The sequence below is a fragment of the Oryza glaberrima genome, chromosome 1, assembly GCF_000147395.1.
Source record: "Oryza glaberrima chromosome 1, OglaRS2, whole genome shotgun sequence".
Taxonomy (NCBI): Eukaryota; Viridiplantae; Streptophyta; class Magnoliopsida; order Poales; family Poaceae; genus Oryza; species Oryza glaberrima.
In genome coordinates this window covers 34,156,716-34,181,941 of record NC_068326.1, presented here as the reverse complement: position 1 = coordinate 34,181,941, position 25,226 = coordinate 34,156,716, and the positions used below count along the sequence as shown (strand labels likewise).

The 25,226-nt window shown below is 42.5% G+C and overlaps 3 protein-coding genes across 4 annotated transcripts; 1 reads left to right on the top strand and 2 right to left on the bottom strand.

The window, feature by feature from the left end:
- Positions 1-1,389: 1,389 nt before the first annotated feature.
- On the bottom strand, positions 1,390-2,578 carry LOC127757243 (protein GL2-INTERACTING REPRESSOR 1). 2 transcript variants are annotated; one of them, XM_052282735.1, is made up of 2 exons: positions 2,406-2,578; positions 1,390-2,244 (listed from the first exon to the last, which is right to left on the bottom strand). In XM_052282735.1, the coding sequence occupies exon 2, from the start codon at positions 2,199-2,201 to the stop codon at positions 1,812-1,814; it is 390 nt and encodes a 129-aa protein (XP_052138695.1). In that variant the 5' UTR covers positions 2,202-2,244; positions 2,406-2,578; the 3' UTR covers positions 1,390-1,811. The 2 variants fall into 2 exon arrangements, with proteins under 2 accessions (XP_052138695.1, XP_052138686.1); XM_052282726.1 differs by having other exon boundaries at positions 1,392-2,234; positions 2,406-2,574.
- A 1,950-nt stretch (positions 2,579-4,528) lies between these two features.
- Positions 4,529-7,581, top strand: LOC127760045 (uncharacterized). The gene is made up of 2 exons (XM_052284254.1): positions 4,529-4,722; positions 6,693-7,581. Exons 1-2 carry the CDS (start codon positions 4,608-4,610, stop codon positions 7,475-7,477), a joined length of 900 nt encoding a protein of 299 aa, XP_052140214.1. The 5' UTR covers positions 4,529-4,607; the 3' UTR covers positions 7,478-7,581.
- A 797-nt stretch (positions 7,582-8,378) lies between these two features.
- LOC127760046 (transcription factor DIVARICATA-like) lies at positions 8,379-9,767 on the bottom strand. Its single transcript, XM_052284255.1, has 2 exons — positions 9,199-9,767; positions 8,379-8,953 (listed from the first exon to the last, which is right to left on the bottom strand). The coding sequence occupies exons 1-2, from the start codon at positions 9,534-9,536 to the stop codon at positions 8,770-8,772; spliced, it is 522 nt and encodes a 173-aa protein (XP_052140215.1). The 5' UTR covers positions 9,537-9,767; the 3' UTR covers positions 8,379-8,769.
- Positions 9,768-25,226: the final 15,459 nt, after the last annotated feature.

The following is a 25,226-nucleotide window of genomic DNA, read 5'->3' as shown; positions in this document are numbered from 1 at the left end:
CGATGATTGCGTGTTCCTTGTTCCAAGCAGGTTGTGTTTGGCAAACAATTGATTACTCAGATGATATTTGTGTTAATCTCTGAGTACATGACAACTGGCAAACTCACAAAAGCAGTAACAAAAGGTCACCTGAACTAGAAGTAAACTGAACAATTTCAGGAGTGAGCGTGCGTTAAGAATGTTTTTCTCAGACACTTGTAAAAAGCTAACAACAAAAATTTTCATTGTCTAACCATCTAAATTAATCAAATTATGATTTACGAAAAGAAATGGAACTGTCTGAAAGACTGAAATGATATTCGTATGAACCATGCTTGCGATAGGCTTTCATGCTCTCACCTCCTAGTCTCCACTAGAGTTGTACTCCTGCATTATCTCGAAGCACTTCCAGTGATAAGTAACAACGTCACTGAAATCGTTCTTTAAAATTGGACAAAATCACTATGTTGATAAGCATACAATCACTTCTCCCACCACAAATCTGTGTCTGCCGATGCCCAAAAAAAAAAGAAAGAAAGAAGAAAAAGGGTGGGCAACAGAACTCATGCCATGTCACATGTTTCATGCAAAAGTGCAAGATGAGCTATCACATGCTAGAACATATGATCCCCACCAATCCATCCCAGAATTTTCTGAACTAAACGACAATAGTAAGAAAAATAATACAAACAGACTTATTTCCTACCTTTTCTGTTTTTTCTAATTGAATTACCTGTCCGGCCTTGTTTTAATTATGTCCAAGACTCTAAGACCAGAGTCTATTAACATAGTGCACGATGAATCGCGCGCCTCAAGCAATATGAGCAAATATCTGCTTTAAAATACTGCTTGTTGTTACTTTAAGTTGCTTGGTTTCATTAAAACTCTGACAGTTCATCAATGGTACTCCCTTCGTTTCATAATATAAGTCATTCTAGCATCTCACACATTCATATTGATGTTAATGAATCTATATAGATATATATGTTTAGATTCATTAACATCAATATAAATATGGGAGATGTTATAATGGCTTACATTATGAAACGGAGGAAGTACTAATTATTTTGACAACTGGGAAATTGGCATGTAAGTGTTTTTCTTACACTGTATTGTTTCACTGATAAGTGGTCTCTCACTAACATGGATGACATCCACATGTAATGTACTAATGTGGCAATCCTGAAGTGAACCTTTTCAGGTCATCAAGGGTGACAAACCCTCAATTTATTTTCTCATTTTTTAGGTCATTTGGGTTATCTTTCAGATGGATGTATGCCTTATTTTAGTTTCTATACAACAACTTGCAGTTAAAAGAAAAAGATATATTTCTTATCTAAGAACAGTTCCCTTCGGTTGGAAATTCAGTTTCCGGCTCTGTAATTTTAGTACAACTGTGTACAAATGCACATGTATTCAATCAATCACATTACACATTGCTGCAACATATTTATGTACCATTCAGTACCACAGAAAAGGGTCAATACTATATGACAGGACAAGAGCATTACTTCCATTAAATGATTTAAATGTTGATGACATGATAAACTTAAAGTCTTTGCACTGTTGCACGTAGCTCTCAGCTGAACACTAGAACAGGAAATACTACTGAAACGCGAAATTATTACCTAGACCAATTCCGTTTGACAGGGTGCACCGCACGCAAGAAACAGGTCTATGAAATAATTCCTTTCGGGATCCACGTAAACTCTGATCGATCATGAATGATGGCAATTAAATTAAAGCTACGACGGCGACGGTGACGACGAAGAACTAAACGCAAGAACTGAGCCCCCGGCTGTTGCACCAGCTAGCTAGCCTCGCCGATCGGATCACCGGCGTTGGCGCGGGCGGCGCTGGTCGTCGTCGTTGAAGTCGAGCAGCACGGCGCTGTGGCACCGGGGGCACCGGGGATCCTCCCGGGACAGCATCACGTACATCATGCACCGGGGGCACCCAGCCAGCACCATGGGCGGCCCCGCGCCGCCGCCCGCCGCGTCCGGGCTGCCCTCCGACGACACGCACGAGCTCGGCGGCGACGCGGTGGACGACGACGAGGACGACAGCCTGCGCGGCGACGTGTTCGCGCCGTTGACGCCGCCGCTGTCGCCGCCCGGGCGCACAGTCGCCGACGGCCCGCCGCCGCCGCCGCCACGCGCCCTCGACAGGCTCATCAGCCTCAGGCACTCCAGCTTGGAACTCTTGCCGTTGTTCCTGCTCATCCTCGCCGCCTCCACCAACACCACCTCCGATCACTGCACTCAGCTACGCCAACAACATTAGCGAGACAACACAAGTTCACAACACACAAGACCAAGCTAAGCTAGCCACTATCCAACAATATGACCTAGCTAGCTAGTGACACATTGCACTAAACTTGTTCTGAAGAAAAATTCAGTCACATTGCACTAGACCAAATGCATTACCTCGGATTCTAATATAGGGAGCAGTTCGACGTGTTGGTGGATTGGAGCTCTCCACTTGGTTGCATATAGCTTTTGCTAGGTAGGAGTATTTGTCATGCACCACTCCTGTTGTTATATAATGGGGAGGGGTTGAGGAGGAGGTGGGTTTTCTTAAAGGCAAGAACAGCCACATTTAAACGCTGGTCAATTCCCTCCAAGCCTCTGGAGTCTGGACGCTGTCCCGCCATACTTGTATTTTCCATTAATATTGTAGCTTTTCTGGAGGGTGGAAAAATATTGGAGTATATTTATTAATTAATTGGTGGATAGACGTGACAAGGAGCAGGTGTTTCTGTAGATCGAAAGGGAAGCACTTGTACGGGGGTATGTTAATGAGCTAGCTGGAGGTTCCTTAATGCATGGCCTCTGTAACAACATGAAGTACTACCATTCATGTAACAAGATGACCGTAAAATCAATCATGTAATATACAAGAGCGGGGTATTAGTGTAAAAGTACTCCATCCGTAATCATAAAGGAAGTCGTTTAAGATAATATTTAAGTCAAACCTGGAGAATATAAATAATGAATAATTCTCAAATTGTTGAGTTTAAAAATGTAAAAATTATATGAATAGATTTGTCTTGAAGAATACTTTCATAAAAGTATATATACACATATATATATATATATATATATATATATATATATATATATATATATATATATATATCACTTTTCAATAAATATTTTATAGAAATAAGAAGTCAAAATTGTATTTTGGAGACCGTGTCGTTGTCTAAAATGACTTCTTTTACGAATACGGAGGGAGTACACATTTGACTAAACATTTTTCTTAATAAATTAGGGGCTCATGACATCTCTCACACTCTTGGCGCAGCTATAAAATATTCATTCTTTGATTAACTCCATGGTCAGATAGGATTCACCCTTCAAATTTTTAAACCGAGTACGATGTACTCCTCTGTCATTTTGGCCATGTTTTTTTTATCACCTAAAGTTGAAGGGTGAGTCAAAACATTGGGCAAAATGACAGAAGTGCTAATGGGGCCAGCACTATTCGTCTATCTTATTAGCATCTCGCTGTATGAGAAGAGGGCCTAACTGCTAGTTGAATCCTATATGTTTCATGGAAAATAATTGTGTGCAATCCAGATCACAAAAGATCGGTCAAACCAGCGGAGGAAATAATTCCATCTTACTAGTGCATTCCTCTAGATCATTTGACCGGAAGGAAGGCATGCATCCCCTAATCCCCTAATTATGAGGGTGTTTATTGGCTTTTCACCGTACTTTTTGGTTCGTACCATCCAAAATCGCCTCTGCGAAAGTACAGTTTCAAAAAATCCCGATCCATGCATGATTATGCCATCATGCGCAGATCATTGCAGATCATATGCGACCCATTAGTAAAAGTTCAGAGACTGGCCTGAAATTAACTGTAGCTGCCGGCCTGCCTGCCGCCGAGGTCACTGCGCCTGCCTAGCGTGCGTGTCCAGCCCCAAGGGCGCGCAGTCGCGACATCAATGGCATTATGGCCCTGACTCCGCTTATTACGAGTTACGACACGGCGTAAGCACAAAGCTAGTCAGGCGACGAATGAAGAAGCTCTCGCGCGAGACGGCGATAGAGAGAGACGTGTGGTATAGCTGGCATCCATCCATATCTCCTCCCCTCGCGAAGGCGGGGCGGGGCGGGCGCAACCGCGGCATGTGCCGAGCCTTTATGCTTCGCCAGAGCCCTCCAAATAGAACCGGGATGAATGACGATGATGAGGCGTCTTGATGATGTGAAAAAAAAAAGTTTCCGGACGTCCAAAGTAAGTGCAATTGCAAGCGCGACGCACAGTTAATCTGCTCACAGGCGTGGTGCATTTAGGCACACAGCTTGCTAATGAATGAAACCGCGAGTAAATTAGCTACAGTATACGTGCAGGCGTGCAGTGAATGAGGGGGCTGGCTGGCTGCACGGTTCGCAGATCATCGTGAACGGCTTCACGCAATTTGGGCCTACGAGGAATTCTTTTTAGTTGGGCCTCAGTTTTGGGGAAAAGATTTGGCCCATGATGAACTCGCTGGAGAGTCCTGGAGAAAATAAGGGGAATTTTTCCGAAAAGGAAAGGTAAAGAACGAGAGGTGGGGCGCATGGAGGAGGAGGGAGAGAAAGTAGTGGCGTGGGCGTGCGACGCGGAGGGGGCGGGCGATGGAGAGCGGCGCGAACGCACGGCGGCGGCGGCGGCGGCTGGTGGATAGGGGATCCGATCGCCTCGCCTTCATCACCGGCCAAGCTCAGAGCCTCCCCCCCGATCCGTCCCCAGGTAACCACAGGAAAGCCTGCTCTTCCTCTGATGAACAAACCTCAAAATCTCAAATCGCCTGCTCTTATATGGGTCTTGTGAAAGATGTTGCTTCCGCATCCAGATTTGATTCGCGGGATTACTGTGGTTGTGATAGGGTTAGTATTAAGTTCTTCACTAGGGAACTATGCGTGCGTTGCCTGGATGCGCGCAACTATTAGGAGGATTGCTGCACATGTTATGTACAGATCTCCAATTAGGTGATAGATTTGAATTTTATTTTGCGAGGCAGAAAGCCAGGAACTGCCTACATTGCAGCGCTCGTTCTGCGACTTGTAAGTTAATTAGTCCCTCTAGCCCCTAATATAAGTAATTTTGATATTTTGCTTGCACTATTTGATCATTCGTCTTATTCAAAAAATTTTAAAATTATTATTTATTTTCTTCGTGACTTACTTTATTATCCAAAGTACTTTAAGCACAACTTTTTGTTTTTTATATTTGCACAAATTTTTGAATAAGACGAGTGGTCAAACAGTACAAGCAAAATGTCAAAATCCCTTATATTATGGGACGGAGAGAGTAGTTTGTTGATTTACTATGTTGAGAAAAAGGAGGGATAGAAACATGAAATAGTTTATTAGTTTGTTGTCAGGAGTAAATTCTTGTCCTATTAATGAAACAGGATGTACCTTGTAGGATAGTACATAATTAGGTGCTAGGAAGTGTGCTAGCTGGGTATTTTCTTTATCTACAACGTTTTTTTGCCTAATACTCCAGAACACAGAGTTGTATTTGTATACGGCGAAGACCTATGCAAGCAACGTTTATACCAAATTAACCCCCCGCCCCCCTCCCCCCTCCCTCCACACTAACATAAAGTATTCCTAGACCTTTTTTTGGAGAGATTGAAGATGAAGGCAAAAAGACTTTGATACCCCTCATTAAATGATGGATGGTTGGCTGTGGGTGGATGATTGGGGGAAATTTCAAATGCTTGGAACCCTTATATTTGTGGACAGAGGGAGTAGTAAGTACTGCAGTGTAGTTTGATTAATTGAACCACTGTCTGGAGTGTACAAATTTCAGAGGAAATAACATTTTTGAGACAGGAATCCTTCATACTCATTGAGTTGCAACTAAGGGAGTCCAATGTAACATCTCTTTCCACTTACCTTCTTTGTAGGTTCCTTAGAAAATTGTCACAATGAGGCATGATAAGTAGTAAGTTTGTAAACTTTGGAGATATTTAGCATCATGAGTTTTCGTGGTACTTCTCGGGCTCTGTCTGGTATTGCACTTAGGGCATGTTCTAAACAGATGTTAGAAACGGATGATTAGTCACGCGCAAAACGAGATTGTGATTAGCATATGACTGATTGACATAAGAAAAACAATTTTTTAAAAAAGGCAACTTCTATATAGAAAACTTTCGTACGGGACACATCATTTAGCAGTTTAAAAAGCGTGCTAACAGAAAACGAGGAAGTGGCCAAGCTGATCCCCACTTTAGAACAGGCCCTTAGTTGTGATAATGGAACTGATAATCCAATCCACTAAGTTTCACAAAAAGATAATCCAATCCACACAGATGATAAGAATAAAATATTGTTCTCAAAGAAAATGTAGCAAAATTTGACTGTTGGAAAAATTCCACAGCTGCCTGTGTTGCTTTGATGAAAAGCACACACATTGCAGTACCATAATCACAAGCTGGACTTTTACTATGCAGATTTCCTTAGTATTGTCATTTTTCCTACTCTATTGATATCAAGCATAATGCTGTCCATCTATTATTGCCTAACAACTAGTTCATCACTTATGGACTATTGATAATTAAATCGTCCTAGACTTCTATTTGCATATCTTAGTAGCTTACACTTGGTTTAAGTGATATTCTTGTCATTTTTGTTTTCACAGTTGTACTTGAAAGTTAAAACATATAGCTTCTTAAATGCCACATCTTAACAGACTTAGTTGCTATTTTGCAGATTCACCACTTTATACTGTTGATGCTGCTTCCCTTCAGCTATCTGAACGTCAGCTAAATGAAGTTGGTATTGGTGATGACATATTCAACTACATAACTCAGTTGCAAAAATCAGAATCTGGTGTTCAACCGACTAGTGAGGCCCACCTGGAAACTCATAAAGAGAAACACCAAGGTAATGAAAGTGACCTCCAAAAGCTCAAGACAAGCAATGTGGTTCCTGAAATTCAGCCAGTAAATGAAAAGGCATTTCAAAGGCACAGTGAGGAAACCCTCAGGAAGAAGAACAGTCATGACAGATCGGCAAGTACACAGCCTATGAGGGAAATGGAAACAAGACCCAGATATGTGCCTCCAAATCAGTCTAATCAATCTGATAGTGCAGGTTGGTCTGTGGAAACTCTGAAGGAAATCCTGAATTTCGCACCACATGAGATTACCCAGGCCATATCAGCTACAGAGTATAACCGATTTTTGGCTTCCGTCGTCATTGGTTTTCTGGTGGTTCTTTCAAATTGGGGGCTGGACGTTGGTGGCACTATCACCAAAGTATTAGTTGCTACAAGGCCAATTCTATTTCTTATTGTAACGAACATAACCATTGTCTTCACTTTGTTGATGGAGAACAAGGACCCCAACGTGAGGGGTAGACCAGCTGGCAGCAACCTTGGTTCTGCTGATAACTTAGGCCAAATGCTAGAGATTGGGTTGCTGCTACAGAAAGCCCTGAGCGCCCTCCTGATAGACTGCAGCGTTTGCGCTGTCATCATGATCTGTTTTATTTGATTTTGAGGGGTACCATTGACAGTATTTTACGGAATTGCTTGTAAGAACGCCAGGTACCATTCTGTCTATCGTTCGAATTTGGAGCCTTTTTTGCTTTATGTATTTATCTACTGTTTTCTGCATATATGAATATGTATAAACCTTGTCCAAGAGAACGGACGCGTGACAGAGTGAGGTTGGTATCAGTCTATCAGAGGACCAAATTTCTCTGTAGCTAAGGATCTGATAATTTGATATGCTGATGAATATGGGAAATTTTCCCTGTACCTTAATCATGCCCTGATAAGCATGCAACTCGACTTGGCAGTGCAGGCTACACACGCAGATCACGCATGGTCTGCAGAAATGGATAGCTAGACGTTGCACAGTTTGATAGCTAGACGATGGTAGGGACTTTTGGAGTTTAGTTGTGTGATGAGGTGTGACCTCTGAACTACATTGGTCTTAAAATATAATGCATTTTAATCATATGGTTAATCTGGAGATATATCTCGTGTTTATCATCCGGATTGTTCTTGAGTTGTTGTTTCTAATACTTGGGTTGTTCAAAATTATTGTATTTTAGAACGGAGGAAATAGTGGTAAACACTGTTTGGAGTTTTGTGTGGTGTGATACATACGCAGATCACGCATGGTCCGCATAAATGGATAGCTAGACATTGCACAGTTGGATAGCTAGAAGATGGTAAGGACTTTTGGAGTTTGTGAGGTGTGACCTCTGTACGACGGTGCGTTAGCGACAAAAGAGAAGCCCGCGTTTGTTTGCACTGCCAAGTGTCGCGCACTTATCAACCACGTGCCGCCCAAACCCTCGGAACGGTGCCGCACTGCCGCCAACTACGTGGCGATATCCAGATGTTCCCAGCAGTGCATGCTTATCACAACACAGCACCGTAATGACTATGTAAAATGATTTCGACAGCATCATTCATCAAAACAAAAGCACAAAACCCATATTAACAGTGACATCTTCGTCTGCATCAACCAAACCTAGACACGACGTTGCCACGTCAAACCCCATTAGTCCTTGACTTAGCTAAATCCTAATTAATGCTGAAAAACCTAAAGCCCAAACCGTGTGCCGACCGGAGCTCTCAACAGCCTCTGTTTCCGGCAAGTAGGCCGTCCACGGTTATGGATCAGAGAGCCCCAAGTGACAAACGGTTTGGCAGTACTACTTGCCTATGTTGTGGTGTAGGATATAATGTACACGTCATCGCCTACCCCTTGCTTGTTTCACTTAATCCAAAGGGTTGCAAAGAAAGGGGGTGGGTCGCCGTCGCCGACGCTGGTCAAGGGGTGGTGATGTCATGGATGCTCTTGCGCTTGGAGTCGCGGGCGCCGGCGTTGGCCTGCCGGATGAAGTACTTCTGCGCGTGGCTCGCCACCTGCGTCGGCGTCCGCGTCCTCACCGAGAACCGCGAGATGTTCCTCCAGTCTCCCCGCCCGTACCTGTCCAACCCCTCGAGAAACAACCTGCACACACGCATGGTGGAGCAAAACGAAGTGAATTTACACGGGAAAGGCGGTTGCGATTGAGGGGGGGTGGCTGGCAGGTGGGGGCCATCTGCCAGCTGGGAAGAGTTTGTTGGTTTCTCTCGGCTTTGACGAAGCAATGCGGAAAAGATCGCGAGAAAAATCGAGAAGCCTCTGGAACAGAGACGAGCAGGGGAGGAGGGAAGGGAAGGAGACGAGGGTTTGAGGTGTGCTTCCGTCCGTACCTGTGCTCGTCTTCGGACCAGGGTACGCCGCGGCGCCGCTCCTCGCCGCGGGGCTTGCCGCCGCCGCCGCGGCGGTCGTTGCCGTCGTTATCGTCCCAGGACCCGGGGGCGTCGACGGCGCCGCGCATGATGAGATCGATGTCGGCGACGAGCACCTGGTAGTGCTCCAAGGCCTCCTGCGGCGTGCGCCCTGGGAGCTGCGCCGCGACGAGCGCCCACCGGTCGGGGACGTCCTCCGGGCACATCACCAGCGCGCTCTCGAACACCTTGTCCTCCACCTTGCTCCACGGTCGCCTCGCCACCGGTCCCCCGCCCGCCGCCGCGCCGTACAAATCCATGCCGAGTGAGTCTCCCCTCCCTTCCTCCAAGCCTCTCGGTCCCTTCCCGTGGACGACACAAACACGGACGATCGCGGTGCGAAGTGTGGTACGCTACTGCTGCTACGAGCGACGATGATGGCGTTGCGTGTGCCGGTGGGTGGGTGGATGGATGGGTGGGCGGCGCCGTGTGTTGTTGGGCTTGGTTCGCTGCGGCTCCGCGTGGGAAACGGAATTTATAAAGATTTCGCTTGGGGGTGGGGACGGCGCGGGTGAGGTGGATGACGGGGTGAGCTCGAGAGAATGGAACGGTGGGTTGGGAATCCCGTGGGGGTTTTTTGTGATGCTCTGGCCGCGTGGACGCACACGTTTTGGGCGTGCGGTCGGGTGCGAGGCGGCGGGGCCATGGGCCATCGGGGCATATCCTTTGTGCGCGCACGGGCGGCGCCAGGGTCGGTGGACGCGTGCGCGGAGGGCCGAACGCCCGAACGGCCGTCGGCTGGCAGAGGCTGTGGCGTAGCGCGCGGACGGGGTTGCTTTCCGCTGGATTCTGGGATTCTCGTTGAGTTCGTTTGGGCACGGAGCGTCTTACAATGGGTTGTTGTTTGTTTCATTCTGTTTTTGAGGTGTCACAGTACTCGTTTGGACCAACGGAGTTGATATTCTACCGTCGCAGGAAAATTGAAGGGGAAAGTTTCGAGTCGTCGTATCAGGTTTGAGATTCGTGCACACAATAGGTATAAAAATCAAGCGCAAGAACAGGGCCGGACATTGCTTGGTGGTACATCAAGGTACCTCGCCGTCGATGGGTACGTCGTCTATCACTGAAAGCACAGAGCTGTTAAATCGTGAAAAATTCGCTCCTATGAGAAGTCGACCCCAGGATCTCAGGTGCTAATCCTGAAAAATTCGCTCCCATGGGGAGTCAAACCTAGGATCTCAGGTGCTACTGAGGCTCTTGTAACCACTAGGCTACAGGCCCTTTCACATCATGATTTTTTGTTCATAGGGTACTCTTTTTTTTTTGTTCCGAAACAATTAGACTTGTGATAGACTGTGATCTAACCTAATACAACGAATATATTAAGATTCAAATTCGTTATACTAGGTTAGATCATATTGTATCATATGTTGAGTTATTTTAGAATGGTGAAGTAATTAATCCGACCTTTATATGTATTGACCGGAAAAGATGTCAGTTGTAGTAACAAATGCTGCCAAATATGTCTGTTATATAGTTATTACAAGAGAAAATCCCTTGTGTGCCCATGAAAACTCACCTAATCCCTTCTATACCCCCGAATTTTACCCAATCCCCTGTGTACCCCTGAAATTTCGCTGTGATCCCTCCCATGCCCCTCCCGTTAGGTTTCCGTTAGAGATGTTAATCAAACCGTGTGTTGTATTGTCAGTATTTTTAGGAAATACCAAAATGCCCCTGCCAACCCTAACTAGTTTCGATCCCCTTTCCTTCTCTCGCATCTCTCCACGCGAGCGGCCTCTGCGCGCCGCCGGCCTGCAGTCCTGCGCCGCCGTCTCACCACCCTCCGGCCGCTGAGCCGTCGTCCCGCCGCCCTCCCGCCACGCGAGCCGTCGTCCCGGCGTCCTCCGACCGTGCGCGCCGTCGACGCATCCTCCCGCCGCCCTCCGGCCACGCGCCGTCGTCTAGCCGCCGTCACGCCGCGCGGGGCGCCGGCCACCGCCCTCCCGCCGCACGGGCAGCCAGCCACGGCCCCTCCCGCCGCGCGGGCGTTGCTGGCCACGGCCCCTCCCGCCGCGCGGGCTGCCGGCCACCACCCTCCCGCCGCGCGGGCGTCACCCTGCCGCCTGGGCTGCCGGCCACGGCCCCTCCCTCCGCGCGGGCAGCCGGCCACGACCGCTTCCGCCCCGCGGGTGTCGCCGGCCGCCGCCCTCCCGCTGCGCGGGCCGCCGGCCACCGCCCCTCCAGCCGCGCGGGCGTCGCCGGCCACCTCCCTCCCGTCGCGTGCGCCAAAGTCAGCTGCCCTCCCAGCTCCCATTCTCCCATCCCCAATATAGGTTAACACCGATTTCTTCTTGTTTTTGCATATAACCTAGGTCTACTTTCTTGACATTGGAAATGCCCTTGGAAGGATAAGGGGTTTGATTAGAAAAAACTGATCTATAAGTTCCAAGATCTCACCATGCACATAAATGCATTACATCATTCTTTCTGCCTTATTAGTATGAGATCTCTACTAATATTTGTCCAGTGTACTAGTATTTGTCTAGTGGAGACTTTACAAAATTTTCCATATGCTTGATTGACTCAACAAAGCTTAATCATTATGCCCACACTTTGGTTGTATTTAATCATTATGCCCACACTTTGGTTTCATTATTACTTATGTTTTGACTAGCAAAGGTGACCAAAAAGTAAGGAAGTGAAAGCGGAGCAGTGGAGGCCACCATCCCTTCTCTGCACCACATCAACTTGGCATGGCAGATTCAATGCTTAGCACGGTTCCTTCATGGCTCCCCGTAGGGTAAGTGACTTAACTTTCCATCGTTCATAATTTTGACGTAGTTGTATACGTGGGGATCATTTTGGTTGCTAGATACATACATTGATAGATACATACTATTGTGTTCATCCACAAGATGGACCCCTTAACTACATATTTGTTGGAAATCAAACTAGCCGGGGATCGAAAAAAATGCTAGGATGGAATATGATTGGTTTATTTTCAGTAAAGTGATAGACTCAAATGTGATGTGCTACAAAGACTTTATTGATGATATTGCGAAGTCATATCCATGGGGGCCAAATGAAACTGTCACAATTGGCTACATGGATATGGTTCATAAAATTACTTATCATGTCACAACTGACCAGGATATGCTTGCAATGTTTGAAAAGTTTGTTGATATCAAGGTGATTCCAATGATTATTCGCATACATGGTATTAATGAAAGTATTGATGAGTTAGACCACACTCTTGTTAAAGCAAGCGCATGTGTTCCCGATACTCCTTCTTTGGCAACCCCATCTCAAGTTGATTTCAGCCAACCTAGCAGCAGCACTCTTCCTTCTCATGTCATTGTGCCATCAGACACATACTTAGTAAACCCATTTCCTATGGCTGAGCATGTTGGTGTTGATGAGGAAGGCATATACTTAGATGAGGAGGAGGCTGTTGTTGGTCATGCTGATGAAACTAGAGGTGAAGGGGCTGTTAATGAAGTATCCGAGGATGAATCTTGGGCTACATATGAGGATGAATCTGAGGATGCATCTGAGGATGATGGTGTCAATGAATCTGAGGATGAGTCAATGGCATCAGATGGGATGCCTGAACATATTCCTATTGCAACTTATGACAAAAATGACCCACCAATGATCGTAGGCAGCGTATATCCAAACATTAATGAATTTAGATTGGCAATAGCACAACATGCAATAAAAAAGGAGTTTGAATATAACATCATCCGAAGTGAACCAGGGCAATTTACTGCAAGTTGTGATGCTAAAGGCTGCAAATGGAGGATTCATGCATCCGTGGTTGCTGATGGTGTCACTATGATGGTATGTTTTTAATTTAAATCAGCATGCATTCTTTAAGTATATTGTCATATATATATATATATATATATATATATATATATATATATATATATATATATATATATTATTGTGGTATTGACTATATTTACATTTCAGGTGAAAACTAATCCTTTGCCACATGAATGCTCAAGTACTAGAAGAAGTGAGACTATCAAGGCTGCAATCAAGTTTTGGATTTGTGAGAAGGTAAAAGATTGGTTGTTGGAGGATGCTAGTGTGGGAGCAAAGGAATTGCAAAGAAGAATCCATGAAACACATAAGGTTAAGATCAACTACAAAAGGGTGCATGCTGGTAGGGAGCTTGCTATCACAAAGTTGTATGGTAGTTGGAGTGAGAGTTTTGACATGTTATATAGATACAAGGCACAAATTGAGAAATCAAGTTCCGACAGTTTTTTCATCATTGATCATCACACTGTTCTTGAAGAGATAAAATTCAGAAGGTTGTTCTTTGCCTTGAAACCATGTATTCATGGTTTCCTTACTGGTTGTAGGCCATATTTGGCCATAGACAGTACTTTCTTAACGGGCAAGTTTAAGGGGCAGCTAGCAATTGCTTGTGCTATAGATGGATATAACTGGATGTACCCAGTTGCTTTGGGTATATTTGACTCAGAGACCGCTGAGAACTGGATGTGGTTCATGGAACAACTAAAAGATGCAATTGGCACTCCAAGTGGCTTGGCTATTTGTACTGATGCAGGGAAGGGGATAGATAGTGCAGTGCATGAGGTAAATTGCTTTCTTATGCAGCTAATATATTCTGTTATTTTCTTAAATAATAGCTAAAATGAGCTAAGATTCTCCTTTCTTGTAGGTCTTTCGTAATGCAGAACACCGGGAGTGCATGAAGCACATGGTCACCAACTTCAAAAAGAAGTTCACCGGCAAGATTTTTGATGATAACCTTTGGCCTGCGGCATATGCATGGAGCCCATACTTCTATGAGAAACATATGGCAGCCATACAAGAAGTTAAACCAGAAGCAGTAGCATACCTTAAGAAGTATCACAAAAGGCTATGGAGTAGGAGTCAGTTCTCTACAATTTGCAAGGTTGATTATGTGACAAATAACCTTGCAGAAAGCTTCAACAACTTGGTGAAAGATTGGAAAGCACTACATTTATATGACTTCTTGGAGAGGATTCGGCGGTGGTTGTTGGTGAAATGGGATAAGAGGCAAAGAATAGGAAAGAAATTCGAAGGCTGCATTCTACCTCATATTGTCAAGGAATTGAATGAAAAAAGTAGAGATTTAGACATGGTGGTCACAAGGAATGGAGACTTTAAGGCAGAAATTGAGGTCAAGGGAGGTAGTGGGTTTAGACATGTTGTGAATTTGGAGCACAAAACATGTACATGTAGGGAATTCCAGATCTCAGGGAAGCCTTGTATCCATGCTATAGCATTCATCACATCAATTAGAGGAAGGCTTGCAGATTATGTGGATGATTGCTTTAGTGTGCATCGATTCAGGGCAGCATATGAGAAATTGATCCCTTCATTACCTGACAAGGCACAATGGCCAAAAGCTGATCATGGGTTTTTCTTGGCACCACCCATTCTGAAGAAATCAGCTGGGAGACCAAGAACTATGAGGTACAAAGGATGGACTGAGAAAGGAAGCAAAAGGAGTAGGAGGCACAAATGCCCAATTTGCAAGAGTTATGGCCATCATTGGCACAATTGCAAAGAGGGTGATCCAGAGGAAGTAGCAGCAATGCTTGCTGAAAGGTATATATCATTGCAAGTCTTTTATTCATTTTAGTTGGTGGTTGCAATTTAGGCAGCTGTGTAAGTTGATAAATATATTTCATGACATTCCATCCTTGTAGTACTAAACATTATAATTAATGGATAAGATTAGAAAGTAATGCGGTGGTTCGATTTAATAACCTAAACACTTGTGTATATTTGTCTCACAAATTTCCATTCTATTTCTAACAAGCCTTATGACATATATTTTCTCTTGTTCATAGAGGGCCACCAAAGAAGAGAACGAAGAAAACTAATGAAGCAACCTCAGAGACTAGTATCATGGCTGCTCCAATAGTTACACCAATAATGGCATACCCTTCTAGGTTAGCCTATCTTCTTTATTTCATTCTACATTGGATTTAGATTAATTAGCTACATAACAATTTATTTTTCACAGTCAAAACTTTAATTTCACCGAGGACAATAGGACATTGAACAATAGCTCAGGTTCAAGTATATCAATTAGATAAGTAATTAGATCAATTATGTCAATTTGCTGGTATTATGTTGTTCTATGCAATATATTCACAATTCTCTTTTTCAGATTAAGATCACTTACTGGCTCCAACCAACCTGAGCCATCTAACATGATTGTAGCCTTGCCATGTCTGGGGGAGGAAACACCTACAGTTGCACCAAAAATGACCAAGAGCAAGACAAAGGGAAATTCATCATGTTCTAGTACTCCTGGTAGCCCAGCTATGAGCACAAGGAGCAAAAATAAGAGTCCTGCAATGGGCACTAGGAGCAAAAGAAAACTTATGGACTGAATCATATGGCTTGCTAATTAGGTTTTATTTTGGTACTGTCCATTTCTCTTGTGGAGGCTAATGGATTTTGTTGTTGTGATGCCCTGCAAAGTGGTCTAGTCATAGTTGACATATTTTGCTATTGTAAGGATTGCTTCCTCATGATGTAATGATGCACTGTTATGGACCTTATGCCATTATGCTCATGATATACTGCCTAGCTAATTTGGTTTGTTGGTTGCACTATTTTGTTTGAAATGGAAAGTTGGTTTGGTTCCTGCACTATTGGGTATGGAAATGAAATTGTGGGTGCGCATGATATGAACTGTTATGTATGGATGATGGAAAGATTATGTTCTGTGCATGATATTGTGTGTTCTGTATGGATATCTCTATTGTTATATATGATGCTATTGATGCTCTTATTTTACCATAATCAATTTCTTGTACAGAGGAACCGATTTCTTCTATAGAGAAAACTGATGACTGTACAGACAGTCAGCTTTTCCTGATCCTATTATTTTTCCAAACAAAAAGTTCATTATATTGCATTTTTTCAGTGCCACAATAAATTTGTTATACGCTCATTATTTAGTCTCATAAAATACACATATTGTTCAGTTAACATTTTTTCAATTTTTTCAATCTAGCTGACACTCCTACATCTACAAGGGTATTTTAGACATTTGGAACCACACATAATGTGAAAATGAAGGAAACCTAACGGGAGGGGCATGGAAGGGATCACAGCGAAATTTCAGGGGTACACAGGGGATTGGGTAAAATTCGGGGGTACAGAAGGGATTAGGTGAGTTTTCATGGGTACACAAGGGATTTTCTCTTATTACAATGTAATTTAAAATTTTATTATAATTATATTTTACATTTTTTAAGGAAAACTTGCGACACCTATACTTTAGATAGTACTCTCCCAAAGTAAAGCTGTCGTCATTCGTGGGCAAAGCATCGACCCACTGCATTTGAGCCCGATACAGGGCATTAGCCCATGGACCGTATATACGGCCTGAATAGCTTTCACCGGGAGCCCACCATAGCAGCAGCAAATATTTTCTGGACGGTTGACAAGTGGGCGGTGTTTTGTTTCCGGTGGGCGGCTTTTGGGGATTCCGGTAGCGCCGATTCCGCCGACATCCGATGCGGGACGGGCGGGGATGCAGACCGCCATATGCCGCGGTACAGCAGCCAAATGCACAGCGCACTCCGACTGAAACCGCGGTGTTTCCCTTGGCTTTTCTCCCGCCTTTTGCGGATTCGTCTCACCGAACCGTGCAATGCGATGAGCAGCGGCACTGCTGTGTTCCTGGAGCGTCCTGTTCTTCCCATCATCCCTCATCCCGTCTTTAAAGATTTGATCCAGTCTTATCCTAAATTAGTTGGCACCCGGCGTCTTGCCGTGGCTTCGTAGTTTTATTGTCAAACAAAAACAAAATTGTAGTTTTAAATGGTTAGGTACAACTCTATATATATATACAAAATATATTTCCATTATCTAAAAATATACAATATATATATATATATATATATATATATATATATATATATATATATATGATAATGTGTCTTTATATATATACATTATGTTACTACAATACAATTTATGTTTTATTTTTCCAAACGTCATTGTATATTGTTATAATATATGAATATTATTTTCATGCACAATATGGGTATCGTTGTAGTAAGACGATTTGCATATCTCTGCTTAATTCAAGATTTTTCTAAAAATTGATTTAGGTAACGATACTTAATAATTATATACTATCTAATCATACATAATAAAACAAAACACATATTTTAAACAGTAATTTGAGTTGTATTCGGAAAACATGTTGTTATGCACAAAATATATAAGAGTGCTATTTGTGACTATGAGGTGGAGCAAAGGGATGTGATTGGGTAGCTAATAAATGATTGAATTAGATGAATAAGTAGTTTCTTGATCCAATGGTTGTTATCTTTGTAGACTTGTAGTAATGTGATCTGATGGTTTAAAATTGTTGATAATGTGACTTCTTGCTTGTCTTGCTTTATAGGAGTAAATGCTCCTAAAATATAGCAGTCTCATGTCCAGATTCGTTGTCCTACGATGTTAATTAGAGTACAATGTTGTTTTTCCTGAATATGACCTGCCCAAAAAAACTCTTCTTCTGCACATAATTTGTATTTGATGCACTAACCAAGTCGAGTTGTTTACGAAAGAATGATCGGCTACATGTAGTATCAAGATTGGTTTCAGCAATGGATCATGGATGTTTTTTTTAATTTACTAGAAAAATGCTCGTGCATTGCAATGGGTAAATGTTATTTTAATTTTATTGTTGTTATATGGTTTAGCTAAGAAAAAATTCATTGTGCGAATTCGCTTGGATATTTTTTTAAAAAAATCATAAGCTGTAATTATGAGTGTATTTCATCTCAAGTTAGTATGCGAGTTTTTTAAGAGATTTCTTGTTAATTAGAGTACAATGTTGTTTTTTTCCTGAATATGACCTGCCCAAAAACCTCTTCTGCACATAATTTGTATTTGATGCACTAACCAAGTCGAGTTGTTTATGAAAGAATGATCGGCTACATGTAGTATCAAGATTGGTTTCAGCAATGGATCATGGATGTTTTTTTTAATTTACTAGAAAAATACTCGTGCGTTGCAATGGGTAAATGTTATTTTAATTTTATTATTGTTATATGGTTTAGTTAAGAAAAAATTCATTGTGCGAATTCGTTTGGATATTTTTTTTAAAAAAAATCATAAGCTGCAATTATGAGTGTATTTCATCTCAAGTTAGCATGCGAGTTTTTTTAAGAGATTTCTTATACGATTCTTCTTGTATTTCCAAAAGAAAATGAGCTTAAAATCTAACTCAAACATGGATCTATATTTCTAAAAACGAACGAATTAAAAAACCGACTCAAATATGGATGGCGTATCAAAATACTGGCAAAAATATTTTCGATTTTTATAATAGTAAAGATTCCATTCAATATGTGTCGACGTGCCTTACACGTACACGTTTCGATTTGAGATTCCATTCAATATGTGTCGACGTGCCTTACACGTACACGTTTCGATTTTTATAATAGTAAAGATTCCATTCAATATGTGTCGACGTGCCTTACACGTACACGCTCACTGGTGCGATTATAATAGTAGTTATTAAGTGATTAATTCATGCACTTTCGCCGTCGATCTCCCACCCTGTTGATTTGTTCCCACTTCCAGAAAAGAACAGCGAATCCCCTCACCCTCCGCTCCATATCATAATCCACAAATAAAAAATAGTCAAAACCCAGATGTAACTTTTGGGCCTTGCAGCCCACCTATGTTTAGGATTGAGCCCAAGAATTATATATTTTTCCACAAAATCGTGAAATCGAAATATTCTGATTGACTTCATCTCGTGGGGCCGTGATTCCGGTCGCCGTCATCATTCTCCTACTGAAGTTCCAACGCAGCCTTTAATGATCTTAAACACTTTCAACAGCTGAAACAAATGGAGCAAAAGTACTTTCGCTAGTCCTGCAGTAGCACAGAGAACTTTCGGAATATGCCATCGAAAACACACTGTTTTCAAGATATGCCATCTAATTTGTACTACTTTCAGAATACGCTATCGGAGCACAAATTTTTTTCATTCCATGCCACTCCGTCTCTTGAGTCGGTAGCACCGTCGTTGTTCGTCCGCCCGATGCCGCCATCGTCAGTCCGCCACCGCTGCGCCGGCGCCCATGTCAGCCGCGCCGGCGTCCGTCCGTCGCCGGCGTCGTCGTCGTCCACCGGCCGTGCACTTGAGCAAACCTGAGGTTTCCTCTCTCTCTCCTCCGTGCCGCGCCTTCGTCGACCCCTCGCCACCGACGAGCCGTTTGGCCACGCCCCAAGAGCTCCCGCAAAGTCCCCGATGGTCGAGTAAATCTTGCAGCGGCGGCGAGATGGTGGTGGTGTCTAGCAGCGGGAGGAACACGCGTGTGTGGAGCTCCCTACTCTCAACTCATCTTCTTTCCGGTCGTTGCCGCCATTGTCGTCGTCCACCGCCCACGCTCACGCCCATGTTAGCCACAGCGTCGTCCGTTCGCCGTCAGCCGCCTCATCCGCTGTGTCGTCGTCGTCGTTCACCATCAGCCGCTCCGTACGCCCGCGCTCGCGTGCACCGTCGTCCGTCCGCCGCACACGCTCTGGGCCCAGCCACGGCACTCCTCCCGGAGCACACTCGCCAAGCCGTGGCGGAGGAGGACAACGATGCTGGCAGGCATACGGACGACAACGCGGTTGACATGGGCGCATGCGGGCGGTTGACGACAACGATGGCGGCAACGGACCGACGACGGCGCGACTGACGCGGGCGCCGGCGTAGGCAGTGGCGGACTGACGACAGCGACGCCGGGCGGACGGCCGCCGACGACGCTACTTACTCCAAGAGACGGAGTGGTACGAAACGAAGAAAACTCATGCTCCGATGGTGTATTCTGAAAGTAGCACGAATTGGGTGGCATATCCTGAAAGTAGTGTGTATTTGATGGTATATTCTAAAAATTCTCCTCCTCTTTGAAGGCCAACGGAATTTTCTTCTTCTTGGAAAAGACCACAAGCCTCATATTTTGGGTTAGGCTTATACTTATAAGGCAAACATTTAAATTTTCAACCTTATATTTTGAGTTGATTTTAAATTTTTTTATTGTAACTTATTTATCAACCTTTGCCTTTAGATCGCTAATAACACGTATATAAAAGTATTCTTTATAAATTATTTTTCGTTTGCAAATATATCGTTTCGCTTATTCCGCCGATAGGCGAAACGATGGAGTCCCACATCTCTGCTTACGTTTCGGGGGTGGCTGATCGGCGGCTGGGCGCGTGCTCGTGCGGTCAGTCCGCCTCCTCTAGTCTGTCCTCTCACCTTCTATTATATACACATGTATATACTTTATATACATATATATATATGTATAAACTTTGTGTATGTATGTATGTATAAACGCTATATATATAAATTTTTATATGTACACACACTTTTAGTGTATAAGAATATATATACACATGTATACATACGTATAACTTTGTATAAGTACATGCACCACGTTATATAAGAAAAAACTCACATATATGAAGTTCATATACATACATATATAAAGCTTATATACGTATATATAAAAAAAAGAAAAAAGAACGTAAAAAAAGAATCGGAAAAACCCTGAAGGGGAAATACCGCTGCATGGCTCCCTCCGACGCGCCTCCGGGGGCGCATCCACGCATGACTGTTGACGCGAAAAATACACATTGGCCTGGGAGAACTGCTTAGCTTCAGTGCAGGTCCAAAGATTGGTGATATGTGCGCGTGCCAGTCAGTTTGATCCTGCAACTAACAAGATATACAAATAGCATATCAAACAGCCGATGTCAGCCGATGCCGATGTCAGCCGATAACGATAGGGTTTTGAGCCATCTACTATATGTCCAATGTAGATTCTGATACTTGAGTAAATAATGATATAAAGGCAATCGGCTGATGACAGTATAGTATAACAATATAATCGAGTAGAAACCAATCGGCTAGCAATATGATATGATAGAACAAGTACTGATTCGATGGTTAAAGCATATATCGGCTGGAGGTCCTATGTCATAAAATCCACAAGATTAGATTAAACAGTGAAACCTTTGTTGTCATCGGTTAAATCTAACTTATATGTATATGCAATCCTTATAAGCCGATACAACGTCTAGATAACTTATCGGCTAGCATCCCGATAAAGCACTAGCATGAACCTATCGGTTTAACAAGATTTATATTATCAACGATAATCTAGTAGATCGAACCTAACCGATGCAACACGAGATTGTATATGATAATCTAACACTCGATGAGCCGATAGATCTATCTAATGTGATGGATATAACAAATCTATTTACAGCAACATTGTGATTATAGAGATATATCAGCTAAGACAGAAGATCGGACCTAACCGAGATAGTCCCAACTAAACCGATGCGTCTCTAAATACAATACAATTTCAGATAGAATTGAGATATCAGGTAGACAAATATATCAACTAAACCAGAGCGATCCAAGAGATCAAAGCGATGCAGCCTTGAACAACACCAATGTAGCCGCTAGATTCACTAGGGCCGGAGGAACGTAGGACTTACCCCTTCGCCGGAGAATGAACTGAACCGATGCAGCCCCGCGTCAGGTGCTAAATTCCGCCGGATGATAAGTAAAAAACCTCGGAAAAGAGGGTGGCGATGCGCCGAGAGTAGTTGTATTGATTGAGAGATTATTTTACAATGACCCCGGGTGTACATATTTATACCCATGGGGAGATACTAGTCCTTGTCGGACAAGAAAGAAACTTTCCTAAAGATAAAAGAAAAACATAAAGTCCTTATAGGACACTAAACACACTTTTCTAAAGATAACATGAAACTAACAAACTATTCATAATTAATAGATAACTTGCCATGCTGCATCCTTCTTAAACTCGGTCACTTCTGGATAAGCTTCCTTTAATAAATTAATTTACTTAACCGAATATAGCAGGAATCCGACTATTGGCGATGTGATAATTCTCTTATGGGCTTACCAAATTTCGTCGTTAACCGTGACTAGCCGCTTATTAGCGGTTTCGTTCCGTTTCACCTGTTTTTTCTGTTCTATATTATAAACACATTGAAATTTTTAAATCAAACTATAAAAAGTATAGTACTATTTTAACACAAAACAAAATCAATATATATAGTGAAATTAATTAAATATTGTATACGTTGCTATTTCTCTACTATATTATAAAAATTGGAGATGTTTTTACCGATATTTTGGTACGTTATTTATATTTGAGTCGGTTTTTAAGTTCATTCGCTTTTGAAAATATAGATGCGTGTTTGAGTCTGATTAAGTTCGTTTACTTTTAAAAATACAAAAGAGGTCGTGTAATAAATCTCTTTAAAAAAATTCTCATTCTAACTTGAAATGAAAGTCCGACTCCTAATTGCAGCGGATGATTTTCTTAAAAAAATATTCTAGCGAATTTCTATAGTAAATTTTATCCAAGCTAAACTGTATAACAATAATAATATTAAAATAACATTCACCCGTTGCAACGTACGAGAGTATTTTTTTTCTAGTTTTATGTAAAATGTGAAAAAAAGATTTGGAAAAATTAAAACGTTTTATAGTATGAAATGAAGGGAGTAGTATTGAGTTAGTTCACATTTCCTGAAGAAAAGTCGAAGAGCTTGTTCAATTAATTCTCACGTGTTTTTCGCCGGGCCGGCAATTGACGTGTTTAGAAACTGTCGCAGGATCGCAACATCATGTCGTAGCTCAGTACCACGTAGCAACTAGCCTGTGCGTCAAGTTGGAAAATAAACCCGATTCTTTCCTGAGCGCTCGTACAAGCAGGGCGTTGAAGATTGATGGCCTTATGCGCATGCTTAACTCGTGCCCCATCGAGCAGCGAAGCAGTCAAACCGTAATAATTTCTCTGTAATTGTCAACCTAAACACTATACGAAGTCACACACTCTTAAACAGAGATTGTATAATCTGCCATTAGCACTATGCATTATACTAGGGGGCCTATTTAGTTGGTGAAATAAAAATTTTTGGGTGTCACATCGGACGTTTGACCGGATGTCAGAAGGGGTTTTCGGACACGAATGAAAAAACTAATTTCATAACTTGCTTGGAAACCGCAAGATGAATCTTTCGAGCCTAATCATGGACTAGTTAGGCTCAAAAGATTCGTCTCGCGATTTCCTCTATAACTGTGCAATTAGTTTCTTAATCTATATTTTAATGCTTCATGTATGTGTCCAAAGATTCGATATGATGTTTTTGAGAAAAGTTTTTTGGGAACTAAACAGGGCCTAGGAGTCAACTCAGGATCGGGCGCTCGATGGGGAGGGCAAAAAATCGGGTGATGACGTCAACATGACGCGCACGTGCAAAACCACTTTAACCTATTGTTTCTCTTAAATTATTTATCCAAATCATGATCCGATTGCATCATTAAATTCGTTGCAATTAAATCTTAAAACAAGATCACACACACACACACACACACACACATATATATATATATATATATATATGTATGTATATGTATTCCGATGAAAAAATAGCTTATTATTGAATTATTTTTAAATGTTGCATGATGTTCCACCAAATATATCAAAATTGTTTCACTAGGTAGATCGAAAATATTTCAATTGTTTAAATCGGGCGTTGTTTCACCTTATGTGAAAACAATGTTTCAGCAAATAGTGAAAGAATGTTTTTGTCGACGGGGGATACCCGTAGAACGGATATAGAGGGTATTGGGGTACGTTGGAACAAGGATCTACGTAATACGACATCAAGCAAACAAAAGACAAGGATTATACTAGTTCAGGCCCCTTGGTAGGTAATAGCCCTAATCCAGTTGGTATGGGATTATATGATGGAAACCACATATTACAAAGGGAATAATGGAACTCGGTGATACCGACGAGATCGTAGTCGAGTTGGTTCAACTAGATCACCTGATGACTTGGCTCCTGTAGGCTCCGACTCCGTGGGCTGTGGTGGATGTGTTGGCGATGAGATTCAATGCCTTAGGTCCTGTCCAGGGGGTCCCTTTTATACCGCAGGTCAGTTTATCTCTAAGTAGGATTTGGAGATATCGGATCCCTCACGATATGGTAACGACCCACTCTTGCCCGAGTAGGACTCCTTCCATCTGTGGATTTTGTTTCTATCACGTGATAGATTTTCTTAACGTATGCAGGAACTATCCGTATATGCGCGGGTATACTGTATCAGTATACAATGTATATCCAAGGATAGAGGGTATACCTTATCCGTAACCCTGACAGTTTCAGTTCACTGCAACATTAGATCTATATATAGTGAAACATTGTGAGTACACTAGGTGAAATATTTTTAGTGGAACAAAAAAATGAAACGAATTCCCTTAATAGAGGGTTTTCAAAATATGCGGGTGATTTGTTGCAAAAGAATATTTCATTTCACTGTAACATTAGATCTATACATAGTGAAACATTATGAATACACTATGTGAAACATTTTTAGTGGAATAAAAAATGAAACGAATTCCCTTATAGAGGGTTTTCAAAATATGTGGGTGATTTGTTGCAACGGAGTATGTGGTAGGAACACGTAGCAGATGGGGGCTGGGACATGTGGTGGGCCCACAGAGCATGTGTGCGCGTTGTTGGGGGTGGGGGGAGCGACTGATTTTTCCCCTCCCCCGGGCGACCGATCGACAGCAATTCATATAATACTATAATCTGCAATGAGAAATATGTATTCCAAGATCTGAACAAAATGCCATTATACGAAGCTTAAGTGGGAGCATATTATATACTCACGAGTCTTCTAATATATACACCATACACATCAACTAAAAATATCACCAAAAATTCTATAAAAAATTATATATATAGTATTATATCTATATATATAAAGTCTTATCTTCAAATCTATTAACTTACTAAAGTAACTAAAAAAGAAACATCCAAATTCACTCTCACCGTTTGAAATTCTCATATTAACCGGATAAAAAGAAAAAATAGAGTTGATATAGAAATATAATTTAAAATAGCTGA